General features: G+C 39.9%; 1 protein-coding gene across 5 annotated transcripts in view; it reads right to left on the minus strand.

The window, feature by feature from the left end:
• The window catches only part of AAGAB (alpha and gamma adaptin binding protein), a 73,973-nt gene that overhangs the window by 2,818 nt on the left and 56,487 nt on the right, over window positions 1-14,668 (minus strand). For 3 of the 5 annotated variants that reach the window (XM_081511845.1, XM_081511843.1, XM_081511847.1), the window contains 4 exons: window positions 6,713-6,795; window positions 5,815-5,911; window positions 607-711; window positions 99-148 (listed from right to left, as the gene is read on the minus strand). In XM_081511845.1, coding sequence (XP_081367971.1) covers window positions 99-148; window positions 607-711; window positions 5,815-5,911; window positions 6,713-6,795 — 335 coding nt within the window. The remainder of the gene's footprint in view (window positions 1-98; window positions 149-606; window positions 712-5,814; window positions 5,912-6,712; window positions 6,796-14,668) is intronic. The other 2 variants (XM_081511846.1, XM_081511844.1) reach the window with 1 other exon arrangement.

Raw genomic sequence — 14,668 nt, forward strand, 5'->3', positions numbered from 1 at the left:
AAAGTTCACAGTAAGACACTTTAGAAGTAAACAAGTGTGACATATAATTCTTACAGCACTGGACTTGCAGTAGGTAAGTAAATACCTAATTTTCTCACCTTTTCTGCATGCATCTTTCTTTGCTCGTGAGGAAGCGTCGCAGCCTTGTCTAGGGGGAAAATATATCTTAAGAAATTCATCTAATCACACAGAAGAATCTGGAATGCATAGATGTTCTAACACTAGAAGATGGGAGATGGGTTGCAAAAACACATGTTTATGGTGGAGTCATTACAGCTGTTAGATAGTTTAAGTCTTCCAAATCTTCCATATGGGAATGATCTGAGTAAACTGGTAGGAATCTTACTGATTCCATGTTAATAAGACAGACTGAAAGAAAAGACAGGCGAGAAAAGAAGGGAAAGGAAAAAGAAAAAGAATGAAAAAAGAGGAGAATTTTCCTAAAGAAATTTTTACCAACAGAGGACGGCACAGTCTCACAGTATCTACATTTCTCAGATGAGGCCAAAGCATGGAATGCTATTAGCAGTTACAAAGTAAAATCCTACTAGATAAAACAGAGGAGCATCACTATGGAAACCTGTAAGACCCAATGGATCCAATTACCTTTCATTTCTTTTAACTTTGAAAACAGTCTTTCAAAATTCTCCAAATCTCCTCCGCCTGTAGTAAGACTGGCAAGTTCTTGAATGTCCAGGTCTAACATGGGATCTGCAATAAGGATTGGCCACACAGTATTTATGTATGTGCTAAACACACAGAATCCTAAAGCAATCAATCTGGCTTGGATGCAAGTTACCACTGAAAGGGCCCAGTATGGACCAGCTGTACAGCTCCTGGTGCTGTATCCTGCTTGGCTGCTAGGGGGCCCTCACAAATGAACGGGGACTCATTTTATCCTTGAAATAACTGCAATGAGACAAAGGATTCTGTTTCTACCTTTCTTGAGAAAACCAGAGTACAAAGATAGGTGATCTTACTCTGGGTCACAGCTAGTAAGTGTGACCTTGGGTTCAGACTTATGCATGTATGCATGCTTGGACCTGACTCTGCGATCCTATGGACTGCAGCCTGCCAGGCTCCTCTGTCCATGGGATTTTCCAGGCAAGAATGCTGCAGTGGGTTGCCATTTCCTCTTCCAGGGGATCTTCCCAACCCAAGGATCAAACCCACATCTCCTGCAGCTCCTGCACTGTCAGGCAGATTCTTTACCAGTGAGCCACCTGGGAAGCCAGGATTCAGACTTACGTGTTTCCAATTTCTAAAGGCCACACCCTGTACTAAGATATGCAGATTCAATAAATGCCTGAAATTTATACCATACTTTACTGGACAGCAACTATTTTCACATCTGTTACTGACAACCATATAAGGTGGTTAGGACAGATACCACTGTCCACAATTTACACATGAAGCAACCTGGGTTTAAAAATGAACTCTTCTAAAATTAGAGCTATTCAAAGGCAGAGCCAATCTAAATTCCTATTTTCTTACCACAAATCGTTTACTATTTCTGCTTCAGCATGTGGTTTCTTTATCAAACTTTGTTTTTAGTCAGAATTTTCACTCAGCCTCCACTCCAGGCTGGCCACTTGTAGGATGTCTTCCCTGACTGTCCCAACTCACACGTCTACTTCCTTAGGATTCATCCCACACTTGGTGTTAACAGAGCTGTCTTGGCACTGACACACACTACTCTGTATTCTCTCATCTGTCCACCACTACTATAATATATATCACAGTAAGCGAGAAAGACAGCTTTGTCTCCACCGCTGAGTGGTTTAACTGACACAATTCCATTTCATTTTTGCAAGAGCATTGTGAGGAAAGATTTCTTACCCTTACTTTATAGAAGGGGAAACTAAGGCCCTTTGGGACTAAGGAAAGCTAAATAACTTACTCAAGGTCATCTCACTACTAGTGGCAGAGTCATGATTCAAACCCAGTTGTCCAGAACTCCAAGTTCATGACTTTACCCATTACATTACAAGGCCTGTCTCTGTATGTTTTAGACTATAAGCTCCTTGAAGACAAGGATGATAACATAATTCTTTGCATCTACTACAATGCTATACAGGTTATTTGATATTAAAAATACTTTTGGTTAATAAATTTGTTTTAGTTCAATGGGTATGTCGTGGTGGCAGTTGGTGTACAGGGCTAGAGACAAAAAATTTGTTATTTATCTGTATACATGTTAATTGAACTATGGATATGGTAGAATCACTTCATGCTGAAATATAGGTTTGGAAGAGGAGCTTTGATGGAACATTGAGGAAGGGAGATATTTAAAGGCCGGGTAAAGGAGAGTATTCTTCCAAAGGAAGAGAAGGAATCATCAGAGAGGTAGGAAGAAGACCAGGAGATGTGATGGGTGAGTGAAGAGAAGCTAATGCTTCAGAAAGGGATTGATTCATAACACCAAATGCTGCCAAGAGGTCAAGATGGGGACAGGAGGACATCAATTAGATCGAGTGGCCCAGAAGTTGTTGGTGAGCTGTTTTAGTGGAAAATGGGAACAACAGCTAGATGAGAATGAGTTGAGGAATGGAAATAAGTAAAGAGAGGAGGAAGATGTGGGGTAGGTAAAGTGTTTTACTTTCGCTGGTTTGGCTTTGCCTTTTTAAAAGAAATCTGAAATAATTTTACACTTACAAAAAAAGTTGCAAAAATAGTATAGAGCATTCCAATATGCCCTTCCCCTACCCTCCCTTAGTGGTAACATCTTACGTAACTATGGTACAAGTATAAACATCAAGAAGTTAATAATGGAACAGTGCTATTAACTACACACTTCATTCAACCTTCATCAGTTTTCCCACTAGTATCTTTTTTCTGTTTCAGGATTCAATTCAGGATTCTATACAGAACTAAGCTTTCAAAGCTGCTTAGTCTTCTCCCATTTGTGATAGTTCCTAAGTCTTTCTTTGTCTTTCATGATTTTGACACTTCTGAAGAGCACTGGCCAGTTATTTTGTGTAATGCCCCTTAATTTGGGTTTGTCTGATGTCTTCTCACGATTGAGGTTATGGACCTTTGGCGGGAATACCACAGACGTGAGTACCCTTTCAGTGCATCATATTGAGAGGAGATGTCAATATGCCATTACTGGTGACATAACCTTCATCCCTTAAAGGGGTTTTTCCAGTATAAAGTTACTATTCTCCCTTTGTAATAAGTAATTTGGAAAAGACATTTTTTGACTATGGAAATGCTGTGTTTCTTCTCAAATGTTCATTTACTAATTTCACCATCCATCAGTGGATCCTGCCTGCAACGACTATTAATGTAGAGTGTAGCTAAGGGTGATTTTCTATTTCCCTCATAATGTCTACATTTATCAATTGAAATTCTTCTAGGAGCAGCAGCCCTTTCTTTTCCAGGTATGTATTTATTCAATTACTTATTTAAATTAGTATGGATTCATGTATATACATTTTATTTTATAGACTACAGCCTAATACTAATGTTAATTTATGTTGCTTGTCAAATTCTTCCAGCGTTAGCCACTGGAAATGCTTTCAGGTTGGTTCCTGTGACCTTTCAACATGGCCTCCTCCTTTTTTGAGCACTTCCTTACTTTCTGGCTTCCCACATAACTCAGTTGGTAAAGAATCTGCCTGCAATGCAGGAGACCGCGGTTCGATTCCTGGGTCGGGAAGATCTGCTGGAAAAGGGATAGGCTAACCACTCCAGAATTCTAGGGCTTCCCTTGTGGCTCAGCTGGTAAAGAATCTGCCTGCGATGTGGGAGACCTGGGTTCGATCCCTGGGTTGGGAAGATCCCCTGGAGAAGGGAAAGGCTACCTACTCCGGTATTCTGGCCTGGAGAATTCCATGGACTACAGTCCATGGGGTCGCAGAGTCGGACACGACTGAGCGACTTTCACTTTTACTTTACTTTCTGGCACCATGAGATGCTTCAGGTTCATTCTTCATTTTTCCTGCCCCAGCTCTGAATCACATACTTCTCCAAGTAGCCCTGGTATCTTTTCTTGGAGAATGGTATTTAAAAACCAAGATCTAAGTGCTAAGTGTCTCCACCACTATTAGGGTATTATTGCTTCTAGACCCTCCTAGTGGACAGAGCTATGAAATATATGTGTGTGTGTGTGTGTGTGTACTTACACATGCATACCTGCGTGTGTGCTAAGTCACTTCAGTCATGTCCGACACTTTGTGACCCTATGGACTGTAGTCAGCCAGGCTCCTCTGTCCTTGGGATTTCCCAGGCAAGAATACTGGAGCGGGTTACCGTTCCCTTCTCCAGGGGATCTTCCTGACCCAGGGATCGAACTCAGATCTCTTATGTCTCCTGCATCGGCAAGCAGGTTCTGTCCCACTACTGCCACCTGGGAAGCCCACACATGCACACATGTATCTATATCTATTTCTCCATGGCTCAAACTAAATTTTAACAGACTAAGAGTTCATATTGATACCTTCAGTTCTAGTTCAGTACCAAACGACTCAATCCAGCCTTCACCTTTCCTTATTTGTAACGTCTTTTTCTGACAGTGAGAAACCTAGCTCTCTTTCTCTATGCTCTAGTTTTTTATTCTTTCAATCATAATATATGTAAAATATATTTACTTTCAGAATTTCAAACCCATTTCCCTATAAGAATCAAATTTATTAAGTAGAGTGTAGGATTTCTGTTCAGTTCTTTTTGTTTCTGGCTCATGGCATCCAGTCAGAATACCATTTCCCCAAGTTCTCTAGGTTAGTTCTTATCTTCCCATCTTCTTCAGTGTGGTCAATGGTTTGTTCTCATGGCAGAGACTTTATTAGGTTTCAAAGCTAATATGAAGGGTTCAACTGAGAGGACAAGATTGAATAAACTGGAAAGACATGAAGCTACACACAATTTTTTCTTAATATGTTTCTATAACCAATCAATTGAGTTTTCTGTATGGATTATTTTACAAACAGAAAAAATAATTTTTTTTAAGACTTATTATTGCACATGGGCCCTCCGTGGCATTAAAAGTAGTAGTGATGTGAGTAGTTTCCCAACAAAAGAACACTTATAGATATTGTCAACTAAGCACCCTGGCTTTCTAGCTTTTTGGGCAAACTGCATTTCAGTTTCAGCTCCAAGACTTTCCTGTTCGATGTCCTTGGACAAGTTATTAAACTGCTCTGGGATGCACCTTCATCTTTGTAAAATAACTTCTCTGCCAAACTTCATTACCAATGAGAATGTGGACATAAAAGAACTTTAAAAGGATATGAGAGGGCTCATAAAACTGTATTATTCTTGTTACCAATTCTGACTACTGTAAAATACCATGAAAAAATGGTGGAATATGGAGATATAAAGCTGTTTCACCACTTGGCTCTATCTACTTTAACTAAGATAATCAAGATCCTGCTGAGAGAATCAGTGGTGCCCACAGATTTGTACTGTAATGTATTTACTCTCCCTGCTTTTTCTGACAGCCATCCACAAGGCTCACATTCATTTGGGGGTCATTATTGATGTCCCTGGGCTTCCCTGGTGGCTCAGTGGTAAAGGATCCACTGCAAGTGACAAAGATTCGATCCCTAGGTATGGAAGATCCCCTGGAGAAGGAAATGGCAACCCACTCCAATATTCTTACCTAGGAAATTCCATGGACAAAGGAGCCTGGTGGGTTACAGTCCATGGGGTTGCAAAAGAGTTGACACGACTGAGCAGCTAAACAACAACAATGATCAGTGTCCTTCCCTCAGCCTCATTTCAAGTCAGTTTCTCTGTGGATGATTTATGCCCCAATACACGGGCTTTGGCAAGATCCACAGAGGCGTCACTTGGCAGCCACAGAGCACTTACCCACAATGCTGTCGACCTGCACGTCTGCTGTGTTAGAAGCAGCCCCTCGATGATCCAAGAGGGATTCGGTCCTCTCTGCTACTGGCGCACATGGCTGCTGTGGAGAAAAACACACATGAGCCACAATCTAATAGGAGGCTGCTTCCAAACTAACTTCAAAAAGGCTCACAGTTCCACTCACTGCTCAGCTTTAGAGAAGCAGTAATAGGAGCTAGGAGGGATGGAAGAAGGATCAAGGCCACATTATTTAAAAAGGCCAAAGATTCACTAACTTGGGGGTGTTTTTCCTCAAGGATAGAAAAGTGTTATGATTTTGCTTTTGGCTATTAAAAACATATTGTTTGTTTCAAATCATGTTTTACTCAAAACCTGAAAATGTACACAATCCTATCACAAAACAGCTCAGAGACAGAAGAAGGTCCTGGGAAGACAATGTGGCACTACATAATGTGCTCATGATTCTAGCATGCCGACCAAGGCAGACATGGACCAAAGTCCTTGAGGACAGAGGGCTGCAGTCAGCCTATTAAGCTCATTAAGGACAAGGATCTTCCTCAGATTGTAGAGTACACAGGAAGTACTTAAAAGAACCATTAATTTTATTTTATATTTGAAGATCTGGGGGGCAATTTCAGCCTCAAGGAAATTCTAGCATGTTTCTAAAAGCACTCTAGCAAAAACACATGGAACAGCCCAAATTGTAAACATCTTGAAAGGGCTTACTGCTTTAATACCAATCTAGCCTGCTCTTAACAGGCAGCAGGCTCCTTGTATCTATTCCTGATACTCTCTACCACTTCTTAAATGGAAAGGAAAAAACGATGAATGGTGTAGAGATTCATAATGATGAGTAGAAATAAAAGCCAAAGCAGAGAAAAGATTCAGGAAAAATCTTTACCTCTGAGTGGCAGGTCTCTGCTGATCCAATGCTATGGTTTGCTCCAGTCAATGAGCTGAGAAGGTTAAGGCCTTGGTTCCTCTCTGAAAAGAAAAAATACAATCAGTGAAATGTTTTATTTACATTTAAAGCTGTTAAAATGACTGTGATGATGAAATAATAGCTATTTCCTCGTTATAAAAGTTTTAGCTATAAAAAAGTTACTATTAATTACAAAACCCTCTAAATTCCAAATAACTTTGAAATCAAAGAGTATTAGTCCAGATCAAATATATAGCAGGGCCATTATAACAAAGGCTGCTCAGTAGTTCTGTCTGCAAAGATTAACAGCACTGATAATAGGTACTATGAACTAATATTTCAGTGTCCAAACAGTTAAAAAACACTAAAAAGAATCTACGTCAAGGCATCATTACCAGATGAAAATGAACATTCATGCTTTCTTGAAATTAAGCTCTGTTTAATTCAGTTAAGGTTCCCAATACTTTCAGTATTTATATTACTAGGTAGTGTTAGTCACTCAGTGGTGTCTGACTCTTTGCAACCCCATGGACTGTAGCCCACCAGGCTCCTCTGTCCATGGACTTCTCCAGGCAAGAATACTGGAAAGGATAGCCATTCTCTTCTCCAGAGGATCTTCCCGACCTAGATATCAAACCAGCATCTCCTCCTGCATTGGCAGGCGCATTCTTTATCACTGAGCCATCAGAAAAGCCCAGGAAAATCCTTAGGATCAGGAAAACTGGAGGGAAAACCAAACAACAACAACAACAACAAAAAGCCCCCCAAGCAAAAAACCGCTGCCTGAGAGCAGAATGTGAAACCTGCAATCTAAGAGTCTAGCAGCACAGAAGTCACAGAACGGCTCTCTCAAAAAGATGATTTCCTCCTACTTCACTTTTCCTCTCCCTGTGGCTTCCCTGGCTCCATTCTCACCTCTCTTCAAACAACCTACAAACTCTCACGGTCTTCTCCCCTACTGGGTGAAACCTGTCATAAGTCACACAGAGCACCACAGAAAGATAAGCACTTGCAGTCTGCTGGTCCCCCTTTTCACTTGGGGAGGTCTGCCTTGGAAACTGGGATGAAGCCCGACTGGGGCACATGGAGTCTAGACCTGCAGCTCTTCCCAGGCTCACCTCTTACCTCGTGGGCAGTCACCTACTTACTGCACGCAGTTATCTACCCGAGTCAGCACCTATGCTTTAAGGCTACAAAGGCACTAGGCGGTACCAAGTGCCTGCTGCTGCCCTGCTGCCCTCCCTGCCCCACAACCAAAGGTGCACATGTACTCCTGGAGCCCCCCTCACCCCTCAGCCAACCTGCCCACTTGGTGAGGAATTCTCCAGGCCCAATGCTTGGGTACGTCCCACCCAAGGACCAGTCACTAAGGTTTCATCAAGGCAGGCCATGGAGGCTCAGAGGCTGAGAAAAGCAGATCCATGTGATGTCCCACACTGATGGTTTCACAGAGCCTGGGGGTGTTTGTTCAAACATCAACATAATTCTTTCTTGTGGCCAATGTGCTATAGATTCTAAAGCAGTTGAAAGTAGTTATGCACTACTCAGGGATTTTACATGCCATGAGGATACATAAGAATTCTTAAAAAATACTTCAGGCTCTTTGTACAAAAGGCATTATCTGAGTAACAGAGTACTCATGTAAGGGAGCCTTCACTTCCATTACTGGAAATCACTTGGACTTTTGGTAATTTTCCAATCAGCGCACAATTCTCTCCATATCCCACTTCCACAGCTTATGTTTTTCCTTTGTTTGGCATTACCTAAACTTGGCAGGCCACACTGCAATCCGTGAAGAATAATATAATACAATGTCAGTTTAGACGTGCTATTTGGACCCAAATGGTCTATTTAAAATCTTTCATTCTTTACAGTGGCTGCCTCCAAGGAAGGGATCTGGGATGGACAGGAGAGCAAGGGAGTTGGCCTAATCACTGCATACCGTAAACCTTTGTGTACCTTTTGACTTTTGTTCCATATTCATGTGTTTGCCTATTTAAAGATAAAACTTTTAATGATTAAATGCTATGTGTGTTTAACCACAACAAAAAACCCTGATTGTCCCATTCTGATAATGAATAAAATTATGAAAAGAGTCCAAATATTGGGATGAAGACTGGGCTAGTGGTCAAATAGGCTTGACCTACCAGTGTGACCTTGGACAAGTTAATCTTTCTGTGTCTCAATTTTCTGATCTGCTAAAAAAAAAAAAAAAAGAGGGTTGCTAGAATGGTTGTTAAGGCCCTTTCTGCTCTAGAGGTTTGTGATTTTATGAAGTAAAGTGGCATTCTTCAGCTTCTCTTGACAGTCAACTCTGAATTAGGTATTTTAAGTTACTTCATAGAAAAATAAGAACCTAAAATTCCAAAATCTTTTTAAGATCTATAGATGATTATGAATTTATAATCAGGTTTCAGGCTAATGAAAGCTGTAAGAACTCTGGCTCAGTCATTTTCTTATAAACAACTGAGAATTTGGCCAACTAACATGAGTCCACTATGTTCTACTGCTTATATTTTAAGAAAGTTAGAGACAAAAATTTTCACAATTAGAAAAGCATGTTAATGTTGGTCAAAAAACTTGGATGTTTAAACACCTATGGTTTTAAAGAAACTTTCCATTTTCCCGAGTTCAATATTTAGCAAAACTCTACCCAGGTGCACTCACTGTAAAACTACTGTTCTAACAGGTAGAAAGTGAAAGTGAAAGTAGCTCAGTCGTGTCCGACTCTTTGCAACCCCATGGACTATGTAGTCCATGGAGTTCTCCAGGCCAGAATACTGGAGTGGGTAGCCTTTCCCTTCTCTAGGTCTCCTGCACTGTAGGTGGATTCTCTACCATCTGAGCCACCAGGGAAGCCCCTGTTCTACCAGGTAAGAATCACCTAAATCTTGTCTTATTTGCCAGATTTTTCTCCCCAGGATTCAGGGCATGGAAATGTCATCCCCGTTAAGAATTTATTCTTTTAGCTGATAGCTGTTGAAACTGGCTTTAGCATCTCTGGTTTTACTGACACCACAAAATGCCAGACTAGGAAGGAATAAGTTTATCTACTCAACTGATTCAGTACTGGTCATCTGCATAGAATTCCTCAAGGAAATGTCAGAAACAAAACCATAGCATCTAGAATAAAGATTAGAAATGGAAAATTCAAGCCTTGTGGAAATATATGAAATTATTTGGATATCTCTTTTTAAATCTAAAGGCACACTGTTATTTATCTTCTTCTACAAATTTTTTAAATTTATTTATAATTGAAGGATAACTGATTTATAGTATTGTGTTGGTTTTTGTCAAATATCAACATGAATCGAGGTTTTACCTTTTTTTCTTTTTTTAACAGAGTAAACTGTAACTCATAGATATTAGGTAACTTCTTCAAACTCACACAGCTAGAACCTGAACATGAAATTCAGAACTCTCTGATTCTAATTAATTCCAATACTAGGGCTTCCCTGGTGGCTAAGTGGAAGGCACAGTTCGATCCCTGATCCATGAAGATCCCACATGCAGGGGAAGACTAAGCCCCTGCACCACAACTACTGAGCCTGTGCTCTGGAGCCCGGGGGGCTGCAACTACTGAGCCCATGGACCCCAACTAGTGAAAGCCCATATGCCCTACACCCATTGCTCCGCAACAAGAGAAGCCACTGCAATGACAAGCCATGCACTGCAACTAGACAGTAGCCCCTGCTCGCTGCAACTAAAGAAAGCCCACAAAGCAACGAAGATCCAGCACAGCCAAACATAAATAAATAAAACTATTTAAAAAATCTCCATCCTAATTAATTTCCATTAAGCCTAAAGGTATCACATAAAGAGCAAAGAGGCATTAAATGCTTAACATACAAATACTGAATATGACAATACAAATATTGAATATGATGACACAAACTTGGATCAAGCGCAAAAAGATATCCTTTTATTCACATATAGTTCTCTTTTGTCTTTTATCCTTTATTATATCCTTGGTTTAGGCTGATTTCAACTGAAATAAGATGAACAGCTGAGAACTGAATAATTAATTACATGCTGCTTCTGTGCCTCTCACTAACTTATCCTAGCCCAGCCCCCATAACTTCTGGAGGCACTGGTCACATAAAACCAGTGGCAGACAGGTGGTTAGCCCCAGTGTCCTTTCACTGTGCCTTCAAGGATATGCAGACAAGGGTTTCTCAAATTCACTGCTTTTGACATTTGAGCATATATGGGGGCGTACTGTACATCCCCACCTATACTACCAAATGTCCCCAGGGTGGGGGCAAAACTACCTTGAATTAAGAACCACTTATATAAATCTAATTAGGACAGGAAATTTGGGCCTAAAATGCTCAGGTTTTAAGTCATTTCTTGCAAGGATTTTTCAATGGAAAAGTAATAAAAGCACTTAGGAGTCAATCTTTATATCCTGTCAGCATTACAAACATCCTCTCCCTACTCTGGGAAACTTCTCTAAATGATTTCAGCTCCTCAGTGCCATCTGCCTTGTTGTCCTTACTGTGGTAGCATAAACACCTATCTTGAGTCCATCTGCTGTTCCAAACTATATTAGAAACTCCTTGCAGACAGAGACAGTTCAGGGTTCTTCCACCTTGCATAGCCCACAGCACAGTGCTAAGCCTACCAGGGGGATGATGAGATATCCACTGACAGCCCGACATGCTGTTAGACAGAAGCTGCAAGCATGATAGAACGTTTTACTTCAAATTTATATGTATTGCTCACAATATTTGAATTTCCATGACTGCACCTCCAAAATGTCTTAGATGATATGTTATGTATTTTCCATGTTCATATTTTAGCTTTTATTTCTTTATTTTTTTGGCTGCATCACGTGGCATGTGGGATCTTAGTTCCTTGACCAGGGATCAAACCTGTACCTCCTGCATTGGAAGCACAGTCTTAACCACTGGGCCACCAGGGAAATCCCCAGCTTTTATTTCTTTAAAGCACCAATTATTTGGCATCATCTCATCATACAAAGTTCAAGTTTTCCTGTATTTTAAAGTCTTCTTTACATCCCCTTTCTCTCCCCACAAAATATTTTTTCCTACCCACGTGATAAGATGATCAAATTTACCATAACCACAACTAAGATACCTCAACTTACACAGAGAAGATGTATATGTTTTTTAATACTATTTGCATACAAACTGTTATGCAAATACAGTACTCCATCCAAAATGATTTCACTAGTATTAGGAAAGTAAGTGTATACTTTTATCTCACATTCCACTTCTGTTTTGACAAATGAAAATGACGTGTTCTTAAAATCACAAAAGAATCAGAATTGACTTATTCTCTTTTTCTAAACTACTGCTTGAAAGGGGTAAAATTATAAACTATATTATTAAAGACAGCACATCTTTAGAAAAATAGGCTTAAGCACTAAGTCTGGCTCCATCACCAGCTTTGAATTCAGAAGAGCCAATCTCTGACACCTGTGACACGTGCTCACAAGAACTATCTCTGCCAATACCTGAGCATGTAATAAACGCGACCAGGAAATAACCACACTACATCTCTTTGCTGTTTTTTCCTGATTGTAAATATGTTCTTTGTAGAAAATTTGTAAAATAGAGAAAAGCATAACGAAGAAAACTAAATAACCAAAGATGCCAGTTAATTTCAGCATATGCCTTCCTATTCTTTTTTTTTCTGTGCATGCATACACACAAATTCTTAATAAACTGAATTAAATATCAGAATGAGTACTGTTTTTTCCAAAGTTGCAAAGGAAAGCTTTACACTAATTCCAAAAGTGGTTCTACTGTGAGTCCTTTCTCCGGAGCCTAAAGCACACTCTTGAAGATCCTCAAAAGAATGTTTAGAATCAAGTAAAAAAAAAAAAAAAAAACCAGAACCAAGTGTGGGGATTAATGAGAGCAAATGAAACAAACAAAAAGATGACTTTTCTTATGTGGCTCATAACAGCTCTAAAAATTGTTCCAAAGAATGACTACAAAAATGTTTTGCAAGGGAGCCACAGAAGGAGGCCTGCAGTGCCTTCATGGTGACTAATCTGAAGAGATTTCCTACCATTTATTTGCCTATGGACAATTCTGGGGGTGATTTTTTAAAAACAAATCTCATTATTTTACTCTTACATTTACTGCCTTCCATCTTCTCTAATTTGTCACAATTCTTCCTTCCCCTTTTGCTCTTACAACACAATCTCCTCCACCAAATTATGCATTCTACCTAAAAATCAATGCATTAATATATCACATTTTATTTTTGACCACAACATTCACAGTGAGAGTACTGACAGATTATTCAAATCATTTTTTTCAGTTCCACAATATTAGGTGCTGGAATAAAAAAAGAGGAACAACTCATTCTGTCTCAAGGAACTCAGTTCCACAGAATATTATGTTGATATAATTCTACCCTACCCTAGAGGTTAGGAAAGTGGAGTCCAGTAACATGATGCCATTTTCCCAAAATCACCCAGGCAGAGACAGACCCCATTAGAATCCTCTTCATTAACCATTCTTTGGTTCACTAATTTGATGTTATCTTGTTTTCGGTAACATTAAATTCAGTTTTTTATTTAATAAAATTTTTTTCAACTTTTAGAAAAAAATTATATTAAAGGTACTAGCCATCTGCTTTCTCAGGAGAGTAACCCAGGTATCAGGCAGCCAGAGAGACTTTATGTTTTGGTACTCAATTATTGACACTGCTCTGTACATCAGTTGCAAAGGATGCCTTAAAAATGGACTGGGATTTCTGCCATGGTATCTTGTTACCAAGTACATTCTGGAGAACATACATTAATAGATGAGCAATCTTTTCATTTATAATGGGAAAACACAGAAAACCATATGAAAGAATTGTTTCTAACATTAAAATTCCACTTAATCTTTACCCACTTGCATCACTGGATAGTCAATATTATAATAAACTAAAAGTAAATTTTCAGAGCTTCTAAATCCAATCTCCACAATTACTGCTTACCACTGGGAGATCACTGTTACAACACTGTAGTATTTATTTAGTCTAATCCCTCCTTCACTGATTAGGAACAGTAAAAGATCACAGAATTTCTCTTCCTAGCCCATCCCTCAGTAGTGGTATTTGTAAAAACAAACAAACAAACAAAAACCCACTGAACACCCAAGAGCCAACGAAATCCTCCGTGGTACCAGTGGTCAGGTGGCAAAGCCTACGATTGGTGGTGGTGGGGTTGAGGGTAACATTAAACTGACACTCTAAACAAAGACGCTACACATAATGCTACATTCCTATGCGAAACAAGTGACAATTTCACCTGAAACAAAACAAAACTCATCAGGCTTCTACTAACCATCTTCTTTTCCTTGATTTTAAAACCAAGTCGTAACAGTAAATAATCTGCCTGCAATGCAGGAGACCCAGATTCAATCCCTGGGTCAGGAAGATCCTGTGGAGAAGGAAATGGCAACCCACTCCAGTATTCCTGCCTGGAGAATTCCATGGACAGAGGAGCCTAGTGGGCTACTGTCCACGAGGTTGCAGAGTCGGATGTGACTGAATGACTAACGCTTCACTTTCCCAAGTTCAAGGTACAGTACTGAGCAAGATGACTTGATCATCCAAAGATAACAAAGGAGTCTGTCACTAGGTTTCCTGGTGCACCAGGCAAATGGAAAGAGAAGACAGCTATACTGGAGAATAGGGAGGTGGGAGTGGAAGGCAATCAACTTTAAAAATCTGTCACATTTGGCTTAAAGCACTGCCCCCCCCCCCGTCAGTTTCTCTTTCATGATAACAAGAGGACATTATCCAATTATAAAAAAACCCCAAATGCTAAGTCGCCATAGCCATAAGCTGGCTCTCACAGGAGCTTACGGTAACTCAAGTAGGGAGCTGAGATTTTATTGACATCCTTTTTCTTGAATCACAGTCAATTTTCAGGTAGAGAAAATGGAAGGCAAGACAGTACAGGGAAGG

This window comes from Giraffa tippelskirchi, chromosome 7, assembly GCF_054371585.1.
Source record: "Giraffa tippelskirchi isolate mGirTip1 chromosome 7, T2T-mGirTip1v1.2.pri, whole genome shotgun sequence".
In the NCBI taxonomy this organism is placed as follows: domain Eukaryota; kingdom Metazoa; phylum Chordata; class Mammalia; order Artiodactyla; family Giraffidae; genus Giraffa; species Giraffa tippelskirchi.